The sequence below is a fragment of the Schistocerca serialis genome, chromosome 1 (genome assembly GCF_023864345.2).
Source record: "Schistocerca serialis cubense isolate TAMUIC-IGC-003099 chromosome 1, iqSchSeri2.2, whole genome shotgun sequence".
Lineage (NCBI taxonomy): Eukaryota > Metazoa > Arthropoda > Insecta > Orthoptera > Acrididae > Schistocerca > Schistocerca serialis.
Window position 1 is genome coordinate 118979945 of NC_064638.1, and position 18197 is coordinate 118998141.

The following is an 18197-nucleotide window of genomic DNA, read 5'->3' on the forward strand; positions in this document are numbered from 1 at the left end:
CTTTTACATGGTAGACGGGCTCAACTAAATTAAAGTATGATGGCAACTTGCATTCTACGGACAGTAATTTGTATACAATGTGGCCAGGTGGTTCAATAAACAGTCAACACAACATCTACGAACGACAAGATGAGACCCAGTAACTGAAGGCAGAGGTGTGCGACAACGAGAGACGGCGCACACAGGTGGCATTTCACATACTTACCAGGGGATCCACTTTATTAAAATGTAATGGGTTCTTTTCCTTTAAGTTTCAATATACTATGAAGTGATTTCTCAACTACAGTAGATTTTGTCAGTTAAGATAGTGACAACATTATCCCATTCAGATATAAAACTTGTTCAGATAATTTAGTACCAGTAAATTACCAAAAGATAAAATGAAAGCCAAATAATTTATCATTAATAACAAGTTACAATATCAATTGTGACTTTTGACATCATTATTCATTAGGAGATTGACAGAATGCCTCTCACAGATGGTAATGTTAGTTGAGAAACACTTGTAAATACGATGGTACTGAAATTAATAGAATTAAGACAGGCAATTTTAAACCAATCAACAGAAATTAAAGTGATGAGCGAAAAATTTACTCAGACAGATAGCTAATTATTGCATAGAATGGTCAAGATAAGTTCTCAATTACACTTGTACAGCAATTAGAAGATTATGTAGAATTGGTGAAAGAAAGACTAGAGAATAAAGTGGAACATTTATACGTGATTACATCCATACAATTTAGTATACTGAGTGGAGGTATTAGAAAAGGAACTGTTCGACACAATGGGTAACTTGGAATCAATAACAAATGAAATGTTTGTGAAGGGTCATCAACGGCCCAAAATTTATTTACATTACAATGGAGAAACATGGTCCATATTGACTCATAACACATTTAGGTGGTGGTGGTGGTTTGTGTTTAACGTCCCGTTGACAACCAGGTCATTAGAGACGGAGCGCAAGCTCGGGTTAGGGAAGGATTGGGAAGGAAATCGGCCGTGCCCTTTCAAAGGAACCATCCCGACATTTGCCTGAAATGATTTAGGGAAATCACGGAAAACCTAAATCAGGATGGCTGGAGACGGGATTGAACCGTCGTCCTCCTGAATGCGAGTCCAGTGTGCTAACACATTTAGGTATACAAGTCAAATAGACATGGTGAAAATTGCATTTTTTCTAACCACATATACACAAAATGAACACTGAAAACTATTAACTTATTTAGAACACATTATTTCAACTTTACTGACATCTATCTAAGATACATATTTACAAATACCCAACATACCTTCATTATATCAAGCCTGTCGGTGTCGCAACGAACAAACACAGAACTGCTGTACGAAAGTGGCGAGTGATGTAGACAGTGTCACTGTCTCTTGTGCCAGTCGCTTCATGCGAGCTGGGTGACTTCTTTCTCCAGCAGACCTCACATTCGATTCAAAATGGTATGAGGACTACAAACTGATATCCTCCTTCGCTACTTTCTGTTATCATTTCATATGTATCTGTAACAAATAATGATATATGAAGTATTTAATGAGATTATTTTTATCATATTCCCACACCTTATATTAACTTCTAATGCATTTACTAAGTACAGTTCAGTTATAAATTTAGAAAAAAATATTACTTTGGAAACGGAGAGAGAAGAATAGTGCTTATGGAGACAATAAAGCACACAATCAGTATTTACGAGTTTGCTTCTAAAACAGAGTGAGCAACAGCCTAAGTTAGCAGTTTCAACAGAGGGAGCAACAGCCTAAGTTAGCACTTTATCATATCAAAAGAAAATTCAATAAAGAACACTACAATTATGAGACAGAACTGGTGGCCAGTACTTATATTTCGGAAGCAAAATATGCAGTATTCCTGATAAATATATGAAAAAGTGACACACTACCTAGCTTTCAGAACTGGTAGTCCCTTCGAGAGGGAGGAAGGGGGATGAAGGGAGAGAGGGGGGGGTGAGGGGGGGGGGTCCAGGATGGTTACAAAGGGAGGCAGACCATAGGATGTGGGATACACCCACCAGTGATGAGAATCTCCACTGACACTAGACACAAGAAACTCAGCCAATCTTCCATGAACCTGGAAGTAACTGCAAAGTCCTCACTTTTTAAGCATACTACTCAAAATGAGTGGGGGGGGGGGGGGGGGGGGGGGGGGGGCTCGAGATCTGCCCCCTCTCCCTTGCTCATGGCATGAATTCCTGAGTTTAGCGCATCATGGTTTATATTTGCGAATGCAGAATGGCATCCTGTTGTAGATTTCTTCAAATTAGCAGTAACGAATGGAAAAAGTGATACTGTACTGAAGAGTGTAAGGTAGCAACCTCTTCAATTTAATTTATTCTATGTCACGCCAGTTTACAGCTAAGCCAGTGGCTGCCTTCTTGCAGTTTATCATGGTGTCTTCAAAAATTTTTATAGACAAAAAATCATTATAATTCATTTTATCTACTGCTAACTGGTCCTTTGTTTTGCAGTAATGGATTACATTGTAACAGAGTTTGTTGGAGTTATTTGGCAGATAGCTGCATCCAGATATGAAAAACTGCAAGTCAATAATACCCACTTTAATTGCAGAACTTTGTAGCAGCTTCATCATTGTTATTTTGGTTTCGATTCTGATCGGTACATAAGTCTAAGTCAGAATATACTTGTGGTCGTTTGCATTGTTTGTTATGTGCTGTTTTAGGCATGTAGCTGCTTCTTGTGACATCAAAGAACCTTCTGTTTCTGGCCTCATATACATAAACCCTTTGTTGTTATCAAAATCATCACAGCGAAAGCTGCATACATAAAATTTCCATTTATCACATGAATTTGATTTTGTTAGCTTTATGCTATGTACGGGTGTTACTAAGATGCAATGCTCACATAAAATCAGTATTGAGGATGCTAAATGTAATACTTGAGATTAAATACGAAGAAGCAAATGTCATGGAAATACAAGTAAGAAAATTGAAGTTAGTCGCTTTGTCCTCCGAAAGCTGAAACATAACATTCAGTTGCTCTGCAAAGAGTTGTCACCTATCCATGCAAGAATTAATGAAGCCAAATATTGTGACCACAGAGGTTTTTATAAGAAAAAGTAGAAATATTATAAACAATGGAGTTCATCAGTTTGGCCTCTGGGTGGCACAAATATCTCTTTGCTTTGGTCAATGTATCAGCTTTAGACCATCTGCTGATCAGATGTTCTCCTCTGTCTGACCTTCCTTGGAATGATACAGTAGAGACCAGCATATAAACCCCCCCCCCCCCCCCCCCCCCCCACCCCCTCATTCTCTCTCTCTCTCAAGATTGGTTAGTACCAGACTACTGGGGCCACAATATATGTTAAACACATACCAAATTGCAGTCTCCTCATTACTTCAAGGTACCTCTCCTCATGGGACCTTAAAGGAAGGTCTATATTACTTAAATGAGGCCCTTCTCTTACAACAGAACTCTCTTGGCCATCTTCCATTGTCAGTCTGTCTGTTGCAGCCTGAAAAACAGAAATAGACAATAATTACAAAAATGTTATGCATAATAAAGAAATTTTTGATGACCACTACTTCTGTAGGCTTTTATTTTTAATGTTGCTACCCCACCAATAATCTACTACAAACGGAAACATTCTTGGTCATTATCTTTCACTTGCAAGCAGTCATTCCTATCTTAAATACACTGAAGTACCAAAGAAACTGGTATAGGAATGCGTATTCCAATACAGTGATACGTAAACACACAGAATACGCCACTGCGGTCGGCAACACTTATATAAAACAAGTGTCTGGTGCAGTTGTTAGATCGGTTACTGCTGCTACAATGGCAGGTTATCAGGATTTAAGTGAGTCTAAACGTGGTGTTACAGTTGGCACACAAGCGATCAGACACAGCATCTCTGAGGTAGTGATGAAGTGGGAATTTTTCCATACAATCATTTTCACAAGTGTACTGTGAATATCAGGAATCCAAAACATCAAATCTCCGACATCACTGCGGCCGTAAAAGATCCTGCAAGAATGGGACCAATGATGACTTGAGTCATTGAACGTGACAGAAATGCAACCCTTCCACAGATTGCTGCAGATTTGAATGCTGGGCCATCAACAAGTGTCAGCGTGTGAACCATTCAACGAAACACCATCAATATGGGATTTCAGAACCAAAGGCCCACTCGTGTATCCATGATGACTGCACGACACAAAGTTTTACGCCTCACCTGGGCCCGTCAACACAGACACTGGATTATTGATGACTGGAAACATGTTGACTGGTTGGACGAGTCTAGTTTCAAATTGTATTGAGTGGATGGACATGTATGGGTATGGAGAAAATCTCATGAATCCATGGACCCTGCACACTGGTGGGGGACTGTTCCATGCTGGTAGAGGCTCTGTAATGGTATAGGGCATGTGCAGCTCGAGTGATATGGGAACCCTGATATGTCTAGATACGACTCAGGCAAGTAACATGTCTGATCACCTGCATCTATTCATATCCATTGTGCATTCTGATGAACTTGGGCAATTCTAGCAGGACAATGTGACACCCCATACGTCCGAAATTGCTATGAGTGGCTCCAGGAACACTCTTCTGAGTTTAAACACTTCCACTGGCCACCCAGCTCCCCAGACATAAACATCATTGAGCTTATCTGGGATGCCTTGCAACGTACTGTTCAAAAAAGATCCCCACCCCTTGTACTCTTACAGAGTTATGGGCAGCCCTGCAGGATTGATGGTATTGGTTCCCTCCAGCATTACTTCACACATTAATTGAGTCCATGCCACGTTGGGTTGCGGCACCGCATGCTTGCAGGGGTCCACACGATATTAGGCAGGTGTACCAGTATCTTTGGCTCTTCAGTGTAATTTGCTGTTCCACTGTAACGAAGACTGACATTTCAAATTTAAGTGTAGTCTGTGCAGAGTAATAATGTGGCTCACACTGTTAACGCAGAAGATTACTAAAACAATGTTTATAATCAGTTACAAGGAAAGCTTCAACACCTTGTCTATCTGTCAAATAAGATTAAGTACACTGTTTCAGATAGTATACTCGCAGAATAACATCCCTCTTCCTCCACATTCTTCTTCACTTGAAGGATTGTGGATTCTTTTAACCTACAAATGATGATAATAATAAAGCATTTGTATTCATTTTTTTACTTTTTTTGGAATCATTTCAGGCTGAGGCAGTTATTCTAAGATTTAGTTCAAATTCAATACTTCGGTATAAACATACCTTTCAACACTATCCTTGAGATATATGATAGCACAGCAAGGCAAAGCCACTGAAAAGGTGTCTTTATTGTGATTAAGTATTCAACGACAAAGAAAAATCATTTTCCCCCTCTTGTATCAATTTCTTTTAAGGTTCAAATTCAATTTTAGCTTCTCCAGTTTCACCCTAATATTCAATAATAGCTTAGTCCATAATTTTCTATCCATTCTATTCCCTTCCCGGTGGAATTACATCTAGGGAATGGCAGCCAAAAAGTATTCTTTTTACTAACTTTTGCTGGTTAACTCTGCCAGCACCTGGTGAAAATTATCACATTATTTTCTTATAAATCTTGAAACTCATCAAGAAAAATTTACATTAGTAAGTAAAATACGTAGTATTAAAGGATGTGCAACCAGAGACGGTATATTCACATGAGGGTTTATGCTCAGTACTTTGAGCTCAATTCATATTGAGACCAAATTTAAAACATATACATTTAAAAATCTTCGTCTGGTTTGGAAACTGCGTCCTAGGATCAACAACGGCAACAAATGTTTCAATTTGTGTGTCATTTATAAGAATACTGTCATGAAGTGATTTATGCAAATATGTAGAACACAAGCTAATGTTTTTGTTATTAAATAGCCTACACAACGAAAATAAAAACCCATTTACATATTTATACTTTTGCACATTTAGCTGACTCACTTGGATTACAATAGTTTTCTACGATTAAATTTGTAATTAACCAAATGTATTATTAACTGAAGTCATGTTTGCTATTTATAGTTTTTCAAACAATGGAAAATCCAGGATGGAATGTCAGTGTGGTTTCAGCTCTCTGAGACTGCAGATGTGTGTGCAAGTTGCGTTTACGTGTGTGTGTGTGTGTGTGTGTGTGTGTGTGTGTGTGTAGTGCTCACAAAGGCCTTGATGGCCGAAAGCTTTAATTGTGTGAATCTTTTTGTTGTACCTATCGCGACTCAGTATCTCCACTACATTGTTACTTATACTTTTTCAGTTGACGCTGGAGATTCATCACTCCAAAATATAAAACTACATGGTACAACATGAGATACTTCAAAGTCAGTCCTCCTCCTTCTCCTACATCCCTGTAATCCTCACAACACATATGTCCCTCTCAGTCTGTCCCATCTTTTCAACATCCCCAATCAATCCCTCCTTCCTGCTGACGGTAGTGCATAACCAAGTCCCACAGCTAGGAATAGTATTTTAACTTTTAAGTGTTTCTATCAGTAGTGCCTGGAATTTGGCCTCCAAAATGTAAGATCTGGCCAACCATTCTGTTAATTTGTATTTACAATTCTTTCAGCTGATTTTTCCCATTGATACTATTAATAACTTCAGACTGTCCTTAGCATGAATAGTGAGTAATCCAACCATATAACCATTTCAATTTTTAAGTAATGGAAAATCCAGGATAGAATGTATCTTATGGAAAGGATACTTGCTACTCAGTATATAGCTGAGATGCTGAGTCGCAGATATGTACAACAAAAAGGCTACCATAAAGTGAGCTTTTGGCCAACAAGGCCTTCAACGGAAATATACAACACACACACGCACACGCACGCACACACACACACACACACACACACACACACACACACACACACACACACACACACAAACCATAGTTTCTGGCAGTTGAGGCCAGAATGCGAGCAGCAGAACATGATGGGAGAGGCAACTGGGCGATGGGGGTAAGAAGGAAGCTGGGGCATGGAGGTGGACAGTTAGCAGGGTAGGGGTGGGGGACGGAAAAGTGCTGCTTGTGGGAGCATACAGGGATGAGATGGAGAGAGGGTAGGGCAGCTAGGTGCAGTCAGAAGGGAGAGGGCAGGCAGCGGAGGGGGTGGGGGTGGGGGAAATGGAAAGAGAGAAGTAAACGGACTGTGGGTGCATTGGTGGAATAGAGGGCAACATAGTGCTGGAATGAGAACAGGAAAAGGGCTACATGGGTAAGGACTGCGACTAACGGAGGTTGAGGCCTGGAGAGTTACGGGAACATAGGATACATTGCAGGGAGATTTCCCACCTGCGAAATTCAGGAAAGCTGGTGTTGGTGGGACAGATTCACATGGCACAGGATGTGAAACAGTCACTGAAATGAAGAACATCATGTTGGGCAGCATGCTCAGCAATGGGGTGGTCCAGCTGTTTCTTGGAAACAGTTTGTCAATGGCCATTGATGGGGACACATACCTTGCTGGTTGTTATGCCCATGTAGAATGCAGCACAGTGGTTGCAGCTTAGCTTGTAGATCACATGACTGGTTTCACAGGTAACCCTGCCTTTGATGTGATAGGTGATGCTTGTGATTGGACTGGAGTAGGTGGTAGTGGGAGTATGTATGGAATAGGTCTTTTATCTAGTTCTATTACATGGATGTGAGCCATGAGGCAAGGGGCTGGGAGCAGGGGTTGTGTACAGATGGACGAGGATATTGTGTAGGTTCAGTGTGCAGTGGAATATCACTGTGGGAGGGGAGGGAAGGATAATTAGTAGGTTGTAGCAAATGACGTAGCTGAAGGCTATGCTAAACTGTCATCTCGGCAAATGAGAGCGTATGTAGACAGTGAACCATCGCTAGCAAAGCCGGCTGTCCAACTGGGGCGAGTGCTAGGGAGTCGCCCTAGACTTGACATGCCGTGTGGCGGCGCTCGGTCTGCAATCACTGATAGACTAACGGATCACGGCTGATTTAAAGGCTACCACCTAGCAAGTGTGGTGTCTGGCGGTGACACCACACATTTAGCATTTCGGGGCACAATGAGAGGTAGCCGAAAACCTGCCAGAGACTGTGATTTAGCTGCTCCAGTCGTGGGTGGCACTGAGTCATGAGGAGACTGCTCCTCTGTGGCTGGATGGTGGGATGTTGGGAGGTGGTGGGTGACTGGAGAGATAAGCCATGGGAGATCTGTTTGTGTAAAAGTGAGACCTGCAGTATATTGCCACTGCAGACGCAACAGCCAGTCTGTTGGAAGGGACTTCTTGGTATAGAATGGGTGGCAGCTGCCAGAGTGATGGTACTGCTGGTGGTCGGTGAGTCTGATATGGACGGAGGTACTGATGTAGCCGTCTTTGACGTGGAAGTCAACATCAAAAAGGAGGCTTGTTGGGTTGAGTAGGATCAAGTGAAGTTAATGGGGGAGAAGCTGTTAGGTTCTGGGCAAATGTGGATAGAGTGGCCTCACCCTTGATCCAGATCACGAAGATTTCATCAATGAATCTGAACCAGGTGAGTGGTTTGTGATTCTGGGTGTTTTGGGAGGATTCCTCTAGCGAGCCCATGAATAAGTTGGCACAGGATAGTGCCATGCAGGTCCCCATAGCCGTACCCCAGATCTGTTTGTTCAATAGCAGTAAGGCCATGGGCATTAGGAATGTGAATGTGAATGTAAAGGGAGGTGGCATCAATAGTGAGATGCTGCGTAGCATATGGTAAACGAACAGGAATTGTGAAGAGTCGGTGGGGGAAATGGTTGGTATCTTTTATATAGGAGGGTAGTTTGCAGGTAATATGGTATTGGCTTACGAGATCTGAGATTCACTTGGTCCCACTAAACACAACAACCCACCTTCCTCGATGGTTGGTTGGTTCAAACGGAGAGGGGACTAAATAGCAAGGTCACCGGTCCCATTGGGTTAGGGAAGGATGGGGAAGGAAGTCGGCTGTGCCCTCTCACACGAACCATCCCAGTATTTATCTGAAGTGATTTAGCGAAATCACGGAAAACCTTAATCAGAATGGCCAGATGCGTGGTTGAACCACTGTCCTCCCAATTGTGGGTCCAGTGTGCTAACCAATGCCACCTCACTCAGTAAATTCCTCAATGTTGACCTCTGCCTCAGAGATGGCTACATCAGTACCTCCAGTCATATCAAGCCTATCAACCACCAATATCTCTTTCATTGTGACAGCTGCCACCAAGAATTCTCTGCCATACAGCTTAGCCACCTGTGACCATTGCATCTGCAGTGACAATCAATCCCTCTTGAAATATACCAAAGGTCTCATTGAGGCTTTCACAGACAGTAATTACCCTCCCAACCTTGTACAAAAACATATCTCCTGTGCCTTATTTCTCCAGTCACCCACTACCTCCCAAAGTCCCACTGTGCACCCACAGAGGAGCAGTCTCCTCGTGACTCAATACCACCCAGGACTGGAGCAACTAAATCACATTCTCCACCAGAATTTCAAATAGCTTGTGTTGTGCCCCAAAATGAGAGATGTCCTACCCACTACCCGTCCCACCCCTCCCGCAGTGGAATTCCGCCACCCACTGAACCCACACAGTATCCTCGTCCATTTGTACACAAGCCCTGCTCCCAACCCTTTGCCTCATGGCTCATATCCACGTAATACACCTAGATGCAAGACCTGTCCAATACACCCCCACCACCACCACCACCTACTCCAGTCCAGTCACAAGCATCACCTATCCCATCAAAGACAGGGGCTATGAGTGAAACAAGTCAGGTGATTTACAAGCTAAGCTGCAATCACTATGTGGGCATGACAACCAACAAGGTCTGCACGAATGCCCACCGACAATCTATGGCCAAGAAACAGTTGGACCACCCAATTACTGAGCACACTGCCCAACACGGTGTTCTTCATTTCAATAACTGCTCCACAGCCTGTGCCATCTAGATTCTTTCCAGCGACACCAGCTTTTCTGAATCACACAGGTGGGAACTCTCCCCCCAAAATATCCTACATTCCTGTAACCCTCCTGGTATCAACCTTCTTTAGTCACTGTCCTTATCCATCTACCCTTCCCTGTTCATGGGAACAGGGAAGCACTACGTTGCCCTCTATTCCACCACCCAGCTCACTGTGTTTTTACTTCCCTTTTTTTCTGCTACCCCTCCCCCTAACCTTCCGACTGCACCTACCCTCCGTCCACCGCATTCCTGTATGCTCCACAAGTTGCATTTTACATCCCTAACCCTCACCCTGCTATCCTTCCCCCTCCCTGCCCCCGCCTCCTCCTTACCCCATTGCCCAGTTGGCTCTCCCACCATAAACTGCTGCTCACGGTCTGGCCTTAACAGTCAGACACTTTGTGTGTGTGTGTGTGTGTAGGTTTGTAGGTTTTGTCTATTTCCTATTTGCGTCTCAGAATCTCCATTTTAACTATTACATCTTTATCAGTTATACTCTTCAAAGAAATGTGTGCTAAAAATACATCTGATATGGGACAAAACGTTCAGCATTGCCACCTGCATGCATGACTGAAGGGATTGTAGATAAAATGAAGCAAGAGTTTTGTCTCAGAAGTTGTTGATCACTGAACAGTGCTTAAGACTGTGACATTACTTTAAAGGACAACTATGCAAATCCAAATCATAAATCAAAGACTGATGACATCAAGTAATCTAGAACATTCATTCCTTAGAAATATATATGACGACGAAATTTGTATGTACGATCAACAGTGGCATACCTGTACAATATTAGCAGTTTCTTGAATGTCTGGAATTAAAAGTGCAAGACCTTCATCCTGTTCAACTTCTTCCTGCAGTTTTGCATTACTTCGAGATTTTCCATTACCTTTTGATTTATTGAGCCTTTAAAATATAAAAAGATTGAAAATGTAAATCAAACAGTAGTTAAAGAAACAATACGCGGCAAAAATATCACAAGAGAGAGATGACAATCTACAAAGCAGGTGACTCTAAAACAACCTGCAAAGCAGGTGTCTCACAAGACAAATTACATATTAAATCCATCACTTTCATACAGTCCTGAGAGAAGTTTACAGTGTCTCCTAATATTACAGTATTTGTAGTGTCCTAGTTGTGTCAAGCAAAGGATGTCTCCCCTTGTTCCTGCCATATACAAGGACATCTATACTATACGGAGAGGGAAGTGGGTGCAACTCTAATTACCCTTGCAAGAAACTTCTCTCGATTTCACAGACAAGTTTCAGTTGTTTCATAGCAGCATCCACAGAGAAATATTTGACTTCAACTGTTCATAAAGATATGTTTAACTGAATAAAACTAAAAGGTATTATCATATTAATCCTGAATATCACAGATTGTGCACCAAAATATGTAAGGTTGAGAAGCCAGTAACCAGTAAAACCAGAAATAAAGTGGATATTATAAATATTATATATAAATCTTAATGGAAGCAGTGATTGTAATAGCATTAAGAACGACTATAATTGAACTACACAATGTTTATTACCTTTGTCAACAGTAGCATAATAAGCAAATGTTGAAAATGTTGGCAAAAATGTGGAAGGTATTAGGAATTCCCTTATAAGACCGAAATTTATAAGAACACTATCTTCACAGGGACCATTACATTTTACACTGAATATATAACTGACTTCACTCCTTTACATTGATCTGTGTTATCTGAGCACAGGCATTACATGAAAATAATGGTTTATCCAATATGAACTATAATAATTCATGCTTTGTGGAACATTGACACTACCAATATTTTTGAGATTTTAGCAATGCACTCACAGCTTTAATTGGAAAGAAGATAGTTTAAAAATAAATGGTACATAGGTGTTACCACTGAATAAACTTCAACTGTCACATAACTAAATGGGAAAACAAAAAATGACCAACAATCAAACTACAGCACCTGTATTATAAAGGAAGCTAAGAGCTATGATAGCCCATCAGTCTTTGTCAATAGTTGTTAAATGTGTCAATAAAATGTTGTGCAGTACAAAGCAACACACCTGAAAAATTATTCTTTCAATAACAGTTCAATCTACAGTCTTAAGAGCATTAAGTTGGTTATAGTTTCCCACATTTGACAAACAATAAATTGTTCGCTACTTACAAGATAGGAAAGGAATCATTGCACAATAGATCTTAAAAACAAAAGAACCACTATTACTTCATCAATCATACATAAATAGATGCCACTAATTTCTTCCACATTTGTAAACTTGCTTTTTTTCCATGTATGGCAAATGTTTTATTTAGTAGCTCATTCATAAATTAATGATAAAATAAGAGAGCAGTTACTAACTTCAGACGAGAGGCATATGTGTCGACACAAGTACGCATCTTGGTAAGGAGGCAGACGACAGAGAGGTCATCATGCTGTCCGCCATCATGCGGCAGCAGCAGTGTCACCAGCTGAGGGCTCAGGGCCATGGCACGCAGAAGCTGTAGCACTGCACGGTACAACGGAATATGTCGCGCCATGTCCAACACTGAAACATATTAAAAACCATTTATAGGTAGCTGAACATCAGCAACAATAACAATGCTCAATCCCAACACTATCACAAAAAATACCTATACCATTTGTCATACGATGCACATAATCCACACACATCAAGTTCGATAACTCTTCACTCATTACCACAAGGATATTGGAATTTTAATAACATAACCAACACAGCAGAAGAAATTTTCCTTGATGGTTTCCACACCAATGCCCTAGCAATGTATTTGGCAGAACCAGACACTTACTCACTCGCAAAGTAAAGGGAGGGGGCGCTGATGCATTACTTCATAAAATTCTTGTTTCACACAACTGTGTCAAGGTATAAATAATAAAAATGTTCTCGGATTGAAAGTCCAATTACTTGGTGGGGGTGTCTCCTTACACTGTTCTGTATGGAGATTTAAATATTTACTGTTGCGTAACTAGGGCCCTAATATTTGCCTTTTCATGTACATTTTGCCATTGGGAAAAGGAAGATAGTAGCTTAAGCTGCATCAACATGTATGCCCCCCCCCCCCCCCCTTTCCCGTCGCACGCTAGCACGCACGCATGCAGACAGAAAGAGAGAGAGAGAGAGATGTGCTTGGATGACTCAGCTGATAGAGTATTGCTGCAAAAAGCTGAAATATAAGATGATGTAAATATAATGAAAAATCAACAATTTCTCAGTAGTCATACTAAACCAATGAGTACTACACTTCACAGCCCCTCCCCCGTATCAACACTGTACCAGGTGTCTCAAAAAGAATACTGGAGTTTTAAGGCTTTGTAGCATTTATTACATGCAACTTACAGTTATAAATAATACAGCAACTGAAAGAGGAACTCAAACAGTTTTGTTCATATATATCTGTGTGCACGTACTATTTCCTGTATCTTCTGTTAAAAGGGGCTAAGCATACAGATGGACACAAGTAAACAGAAACCTTTTTGTGTTTTACAGTTTACAAGGACTGAATCTGATGTTACAATGCAATGTGGAAATGCCATTACACACAATGTGCACATCTTAGGGTCAGCAAATCCCCATGAGATGGTAAGCTGCAACTGGATTGGTCTCCATGTTCATCCAGTCTGACACTGTATAATGTTTACCTTTGGGGGTTTCATAAAGTATCACGCATATGTGCCTCTGCTATCAGCTGGTCTACCAGACTTCAGAAACACTGAATGAAGTAGTTTCTGCATCAATTACACCAGACACACTGATCAAGGTTTGAGAAGACCTTGCTTACTGACTCAATGTTTACCTTGTACAGAGAAACTGTTTTAGTTACTCTTTCATTTGATATATTATTTATAACTGTAAGTTAACTCTTACAGTGCCAAATACGATCCAATTGGATTGCGTGGTACGTGTGAAGAGTGCCAGGTACGATCTAATCATACTGCCATTTTTGCGCACTTTTCTTTCAAACTAAGGCACAGATCGTGGTTTATCGATGTGGTGAAGACAAATGAAGGTCGAAAGATAGTCGTCAAGTACTTCATTTTGATTGTCGATGCCAATAATTGATATTTTCAAGTTCCAAACACAAGGTTGTTTTTTATTCGTTTTGAAGGTAATATGGCGCCGCCAAGCAAGAAGTCTCATTTGAATGTGATGTATACCGCGGAAAGTAGTGAAAGTGAGAACGATTTTACAGGTTTTTCAGACAGTGGATCAATTTGCTGAAATAGGAAGTGTGGAGTTGGACAATCCTGCTCCTAATCACTTCACGTTTTTGGAACTACCAGGCCCCAAACATGTACCAATAAATGCTGCGCCAATTGATTTTATTAACTTTGGGTATCCTACTTCAGTACCAGAAATGAGGGCTTTTGTGGCAGTAATACTAAATATGGGACTCATAAAGAAATCGACAATTTTTAGTTACTGGTCCACAGACGAAAATATGGGAACTCCATGGTTTTCCCGAATGTTTTGCTCCCAAAATTTTTCCACTTGACAGACAATACAAAATTACACGCTCCTGGGCATCCAGCGTAGGACCCCACTGCAAAGTTTGATATTATGCTGAACATTGCCAATAATGTGTTTCATCACCATTATATGCCTTATCAACAGCTGAGTGTTGACGAAAGCCTTGTTGGCTGTAAAACTCATTCTCAATTCCTCCAGTATCTCCCTAATAAACATCACCACAGACGGGGTGTAATGTTCTGGATGCTATACGATTCTGTGGTGAACTAGTGCCTTGGATTTTATGTGTACCGTGGAGCAAGATGTGAAGCTGACAAAGTGGAGGTAAAAGAGCACTGATTAGGCCATGTAGTTACTACAAAATTATTTGCTCTTGGTAATTACATGAAGAAGGGGTACCACATTTTCTGTGACATTTTTTCACGTCAATTCCAGTAGTGGAAAAACTGTATTCCATGGGGGCCTTCCTCAAAGGCACAATACGGAGGAATAGAAAATTTCTCCCACCTAATCTTCTTTCCAAATTTAACATTGGGCAGGTCAATTTCTTTAGAAAGGTCTTTGTGCTTCTCTGGGGCTTCAGGGAAAAGAAGTCACAGAAAAATCCAGTTCTGTTGATCAGTTCCTCCTCTACTACAACAGTGTCAGAGAGAAGTATTTTCAAATGACAACCTTTGAAGAAATGAAGAAACTTGATGTCATATTTCAATATAATAAATACATGGGAGGGATTGATTCCTCAGATATGATGACGTACTGTTATCTGGATGAGAGGAAGACTGTGAAATTATGGAAGAAAGTAGTTTGCAGCATAACTGGCAGAATGTTTCTTTATAAAGAAAATCTACCTTTGTCCGAGAAACCATTCACATGAAACTTTCCTGGCAGATCATTCTGAACCACTCACATGCCTGAAATTCAACAGCAAAATCATCTGTACATTGTCCCAGGAGTGATTCAAGATACAAAACTTAGCACCCCCCACAGTGCATGGTGTAGATATACTACCGGGAAAGAAGGAGTGAGCCTGTGTTGTGTGCTCTACAAAAGATACAAAGCGACGATCAAGAACAATGTGAGTACTCTGTAAGAAGGGATTACATCCCAAATGTGTTGGTCAACATTTATGTGTCCATAAATGATCCTAAAACTTAATTGGTACTATGTTATTTTCTGTTGGAACTAGTGACAAAATTATAGATGTTTTGCCCATTTTTCACATCAGTTTTTTCAGGGTGCATTGTTTTCTAAAATATGTGACAGAAACACACAAACAAATATTATATCGTTCAGAATACAATGTAGAGTGATAATATGAACACAAATTTTAAGTTCAATTATATTACATGAGGCTAAATATGAATTAAAACCAAAGTTTTAATTTTTTCTGTAAAAAAACTCTAATACAAATACTGTTTTCTTTAGAAGTATGAGGCTTAATAGTATACTCTGCTCATATTCCTGTAGCTGAAGGTACTAGCTATAAAAGAAAAAAAAAATTAAGCTCCTGTGCCAAACGGTTCAGAATGTATGGTAAGTTTAACAAACTTCTGCAATTCACTACAAAATCTCCTGGCACTTTTCAGCTGATACCTTGAAAATTGCATGGCACCAAAAGGGTTCATGTAATAAATCTAGAAAGCCTTAAAACCCTGATATTCATTTCAAAACACTAGGTACTCAAAAGCACTATGCGCTTGGGCCATCATTTTGTTTTGTACTTGTTTACAAATGTGGCACATTTCATTGTGTTTCAAAATTGAGCAAATTATTGAAGCCACACAATTACATTTGTTTACACACATTGCTCTTGACTTTTTTGTTGGTGTATTAAAGTAGACCGTTTATAGTGCACAGTTATTTTCCAAAATGAGAAATATACTTCTGAGTATGAAGTCTTTATTGCTCTCCTTCCCAACATGATGTTTAGTAGTACTTTTGTGCTGTCATTCATATATTGTTAATAACAGGACATTTACACTTACAGAACTTCATACTTCTATAATATCTGAAATAAGAGAATTTATATCTTTAGCAAAACTTATGTGACATCTATCTACTATAAAAATAAAAACAATAATCAAATAAAACAACAGATAAAGATCCAAGAGAAAAAGAAATTTGTCACTGCAAATAATTAGTCATAGGTTATAACTGTAACCTGAATCATTCCTCAGATACGCAGAGACTGCTGGCAAGAGACAAGACTGCTTGAGGAGGTCGTAGAACACCCGAGGTAGTTGTGGCTGTTCCTTTGTACCCCCAATTCTGCCATCACCTTGGTCCTCATCTTCATCTTCATCATCATCGTCATCATCATCATCATCATCATCATCATCGTCATCATCTTTACTGGATAAGGATGTTGGAGCTTGACCACCAGGATTGATATAACTTGAGAAGACCTGTTTGAAAGATAAGATTTAAATAAACCAAAAAATGTAGTGCAATATCAGAATGGCATTGCTCATGAAGTAACTAAAATATACTACCATGTCTAGTTGCAAAACTGATTTATAAAAAATCTATTTAAGCAAATTAGCAAATTATAAAATATTAAGTTTCATGTCAATTATTTTTAATTTAAAACAGAAGCAAGTTGACTGCAGATTGCCATCAAATTATCTCCTATCTGACTGAAATTTTGCACAGATGTCCCTTCGAGACCAAAACTATGCTGGGCAAAATTTCAGCTCAAAATATAAAAAGTTCTTTCTTTGACAAGGCTTTGAGAAAAGGGATGCAAAATGTCTTGCAATCTTGGTGACAGTTTCGGCCAAATTTATAATGAATTACAACTGAAAATATGACAAATAATGCAAGAGAGATCTTTAATCTATGCACAACTTTCTGTACTCAACACAACATTAAAATTTCAGTGCTATGTCATTTACCATTTTAAAGAGAGCAAACAATCTTCTGTGCCAATTTGTAGCTAGCAGAGAGAGAGAGAGAGAGAGAGAGAGAGAGAGAGAGAGAGAGAGAGAGACCCGACATTTCACATCAGAAATCAGATATGAAACAGTCTCCAACTTCCACCTACCCACAAATTGCTAGAAATTGTTTGTGAAAAAATTCTGAGTCCACTGAGGTGGGTAATGGACACTGTAAATGAGGTATTTGCAGACCTTCTGGAACCACATTCAGTGACGTTCACCCAAAAACAGAAATTTTCACTTTGCCCTCACAACTGAAACTAAGCTGCCCTGCTTCAACATGACTTAAAGGACTAGTCAGTTTATATATAGTAAACTGCTCACCACAAAACCAACAGTACGCCTGCCTTGAGCAGAAGTGGAAAAATGTGTGGCATCTTTTGCATTAATCAGGGTGTATATGTGGATAAGAAAAAAAAATTTCTCAGATTTTTCTTGGATTACCCGGTTACAAATACACTTTCTCATGTGAAAATAAACTTTTTCCAGGATGAAAGTACATTTTTCCCATGTTAAGTGGCGATATACTATCCCTCAGGGCTGTAAAATTTATCAATCATTTGAATGCTGAAGGATTTATACACCAGCACAGAACTTTCTGGCACTTTAGGAAATGCATCCCAGTAAAAAACCCGCATTTTGTAAAGATCTTTGATGTGCAGCAACACACACACTGTATATTGTTTCTTATTACAAAAGTGTAAACACTAATTCCAATAATTACCATTACACCATGGTGGCTTCTGAAGCACTGAAAGTGAGAATGCAACACTCTTTTTTCATCCATTCATGTGATCTCACTCATGACAACAGATTTCAGAGCATATGAAACGTATGTAGTCAGCCAATAGCAGCATCACTGCTAAGTAGCTCTAAC

The 18197-nt window shown here is 40.0% G+C and overlaps 1 protein-coding gene across 1 annotated transcript in view; it reads right to left on the reverse strand.

The window, feature by feature from the left end:
* The window catches only part of LOC126463579 (baculoviral IAP repeat-containing protein 6), a 314074-nt gene that overhangs the window by 20711 nt on the left and 275166 nt on the right, over window positions 1-18197 (reverse strand). The window contains 7 exon segments of the mRNA XM_050096169.1: window positions 1290-1352; window positions 1354-1455; window positions 1457-1509; window positions 3358-3496; window positions 10701-10824; window positions 12257-12443; window positions 16546-16789. Of these exon segments, the coding sequence (XP_049952126.1) occupies window positions 1290-1352; window positions 1354-1455; window positions 1457-1509; window positions 3358-3496; window positions 10701-10824; window positions 12257-12443; window positions 16546-16789 (912 nt within the window).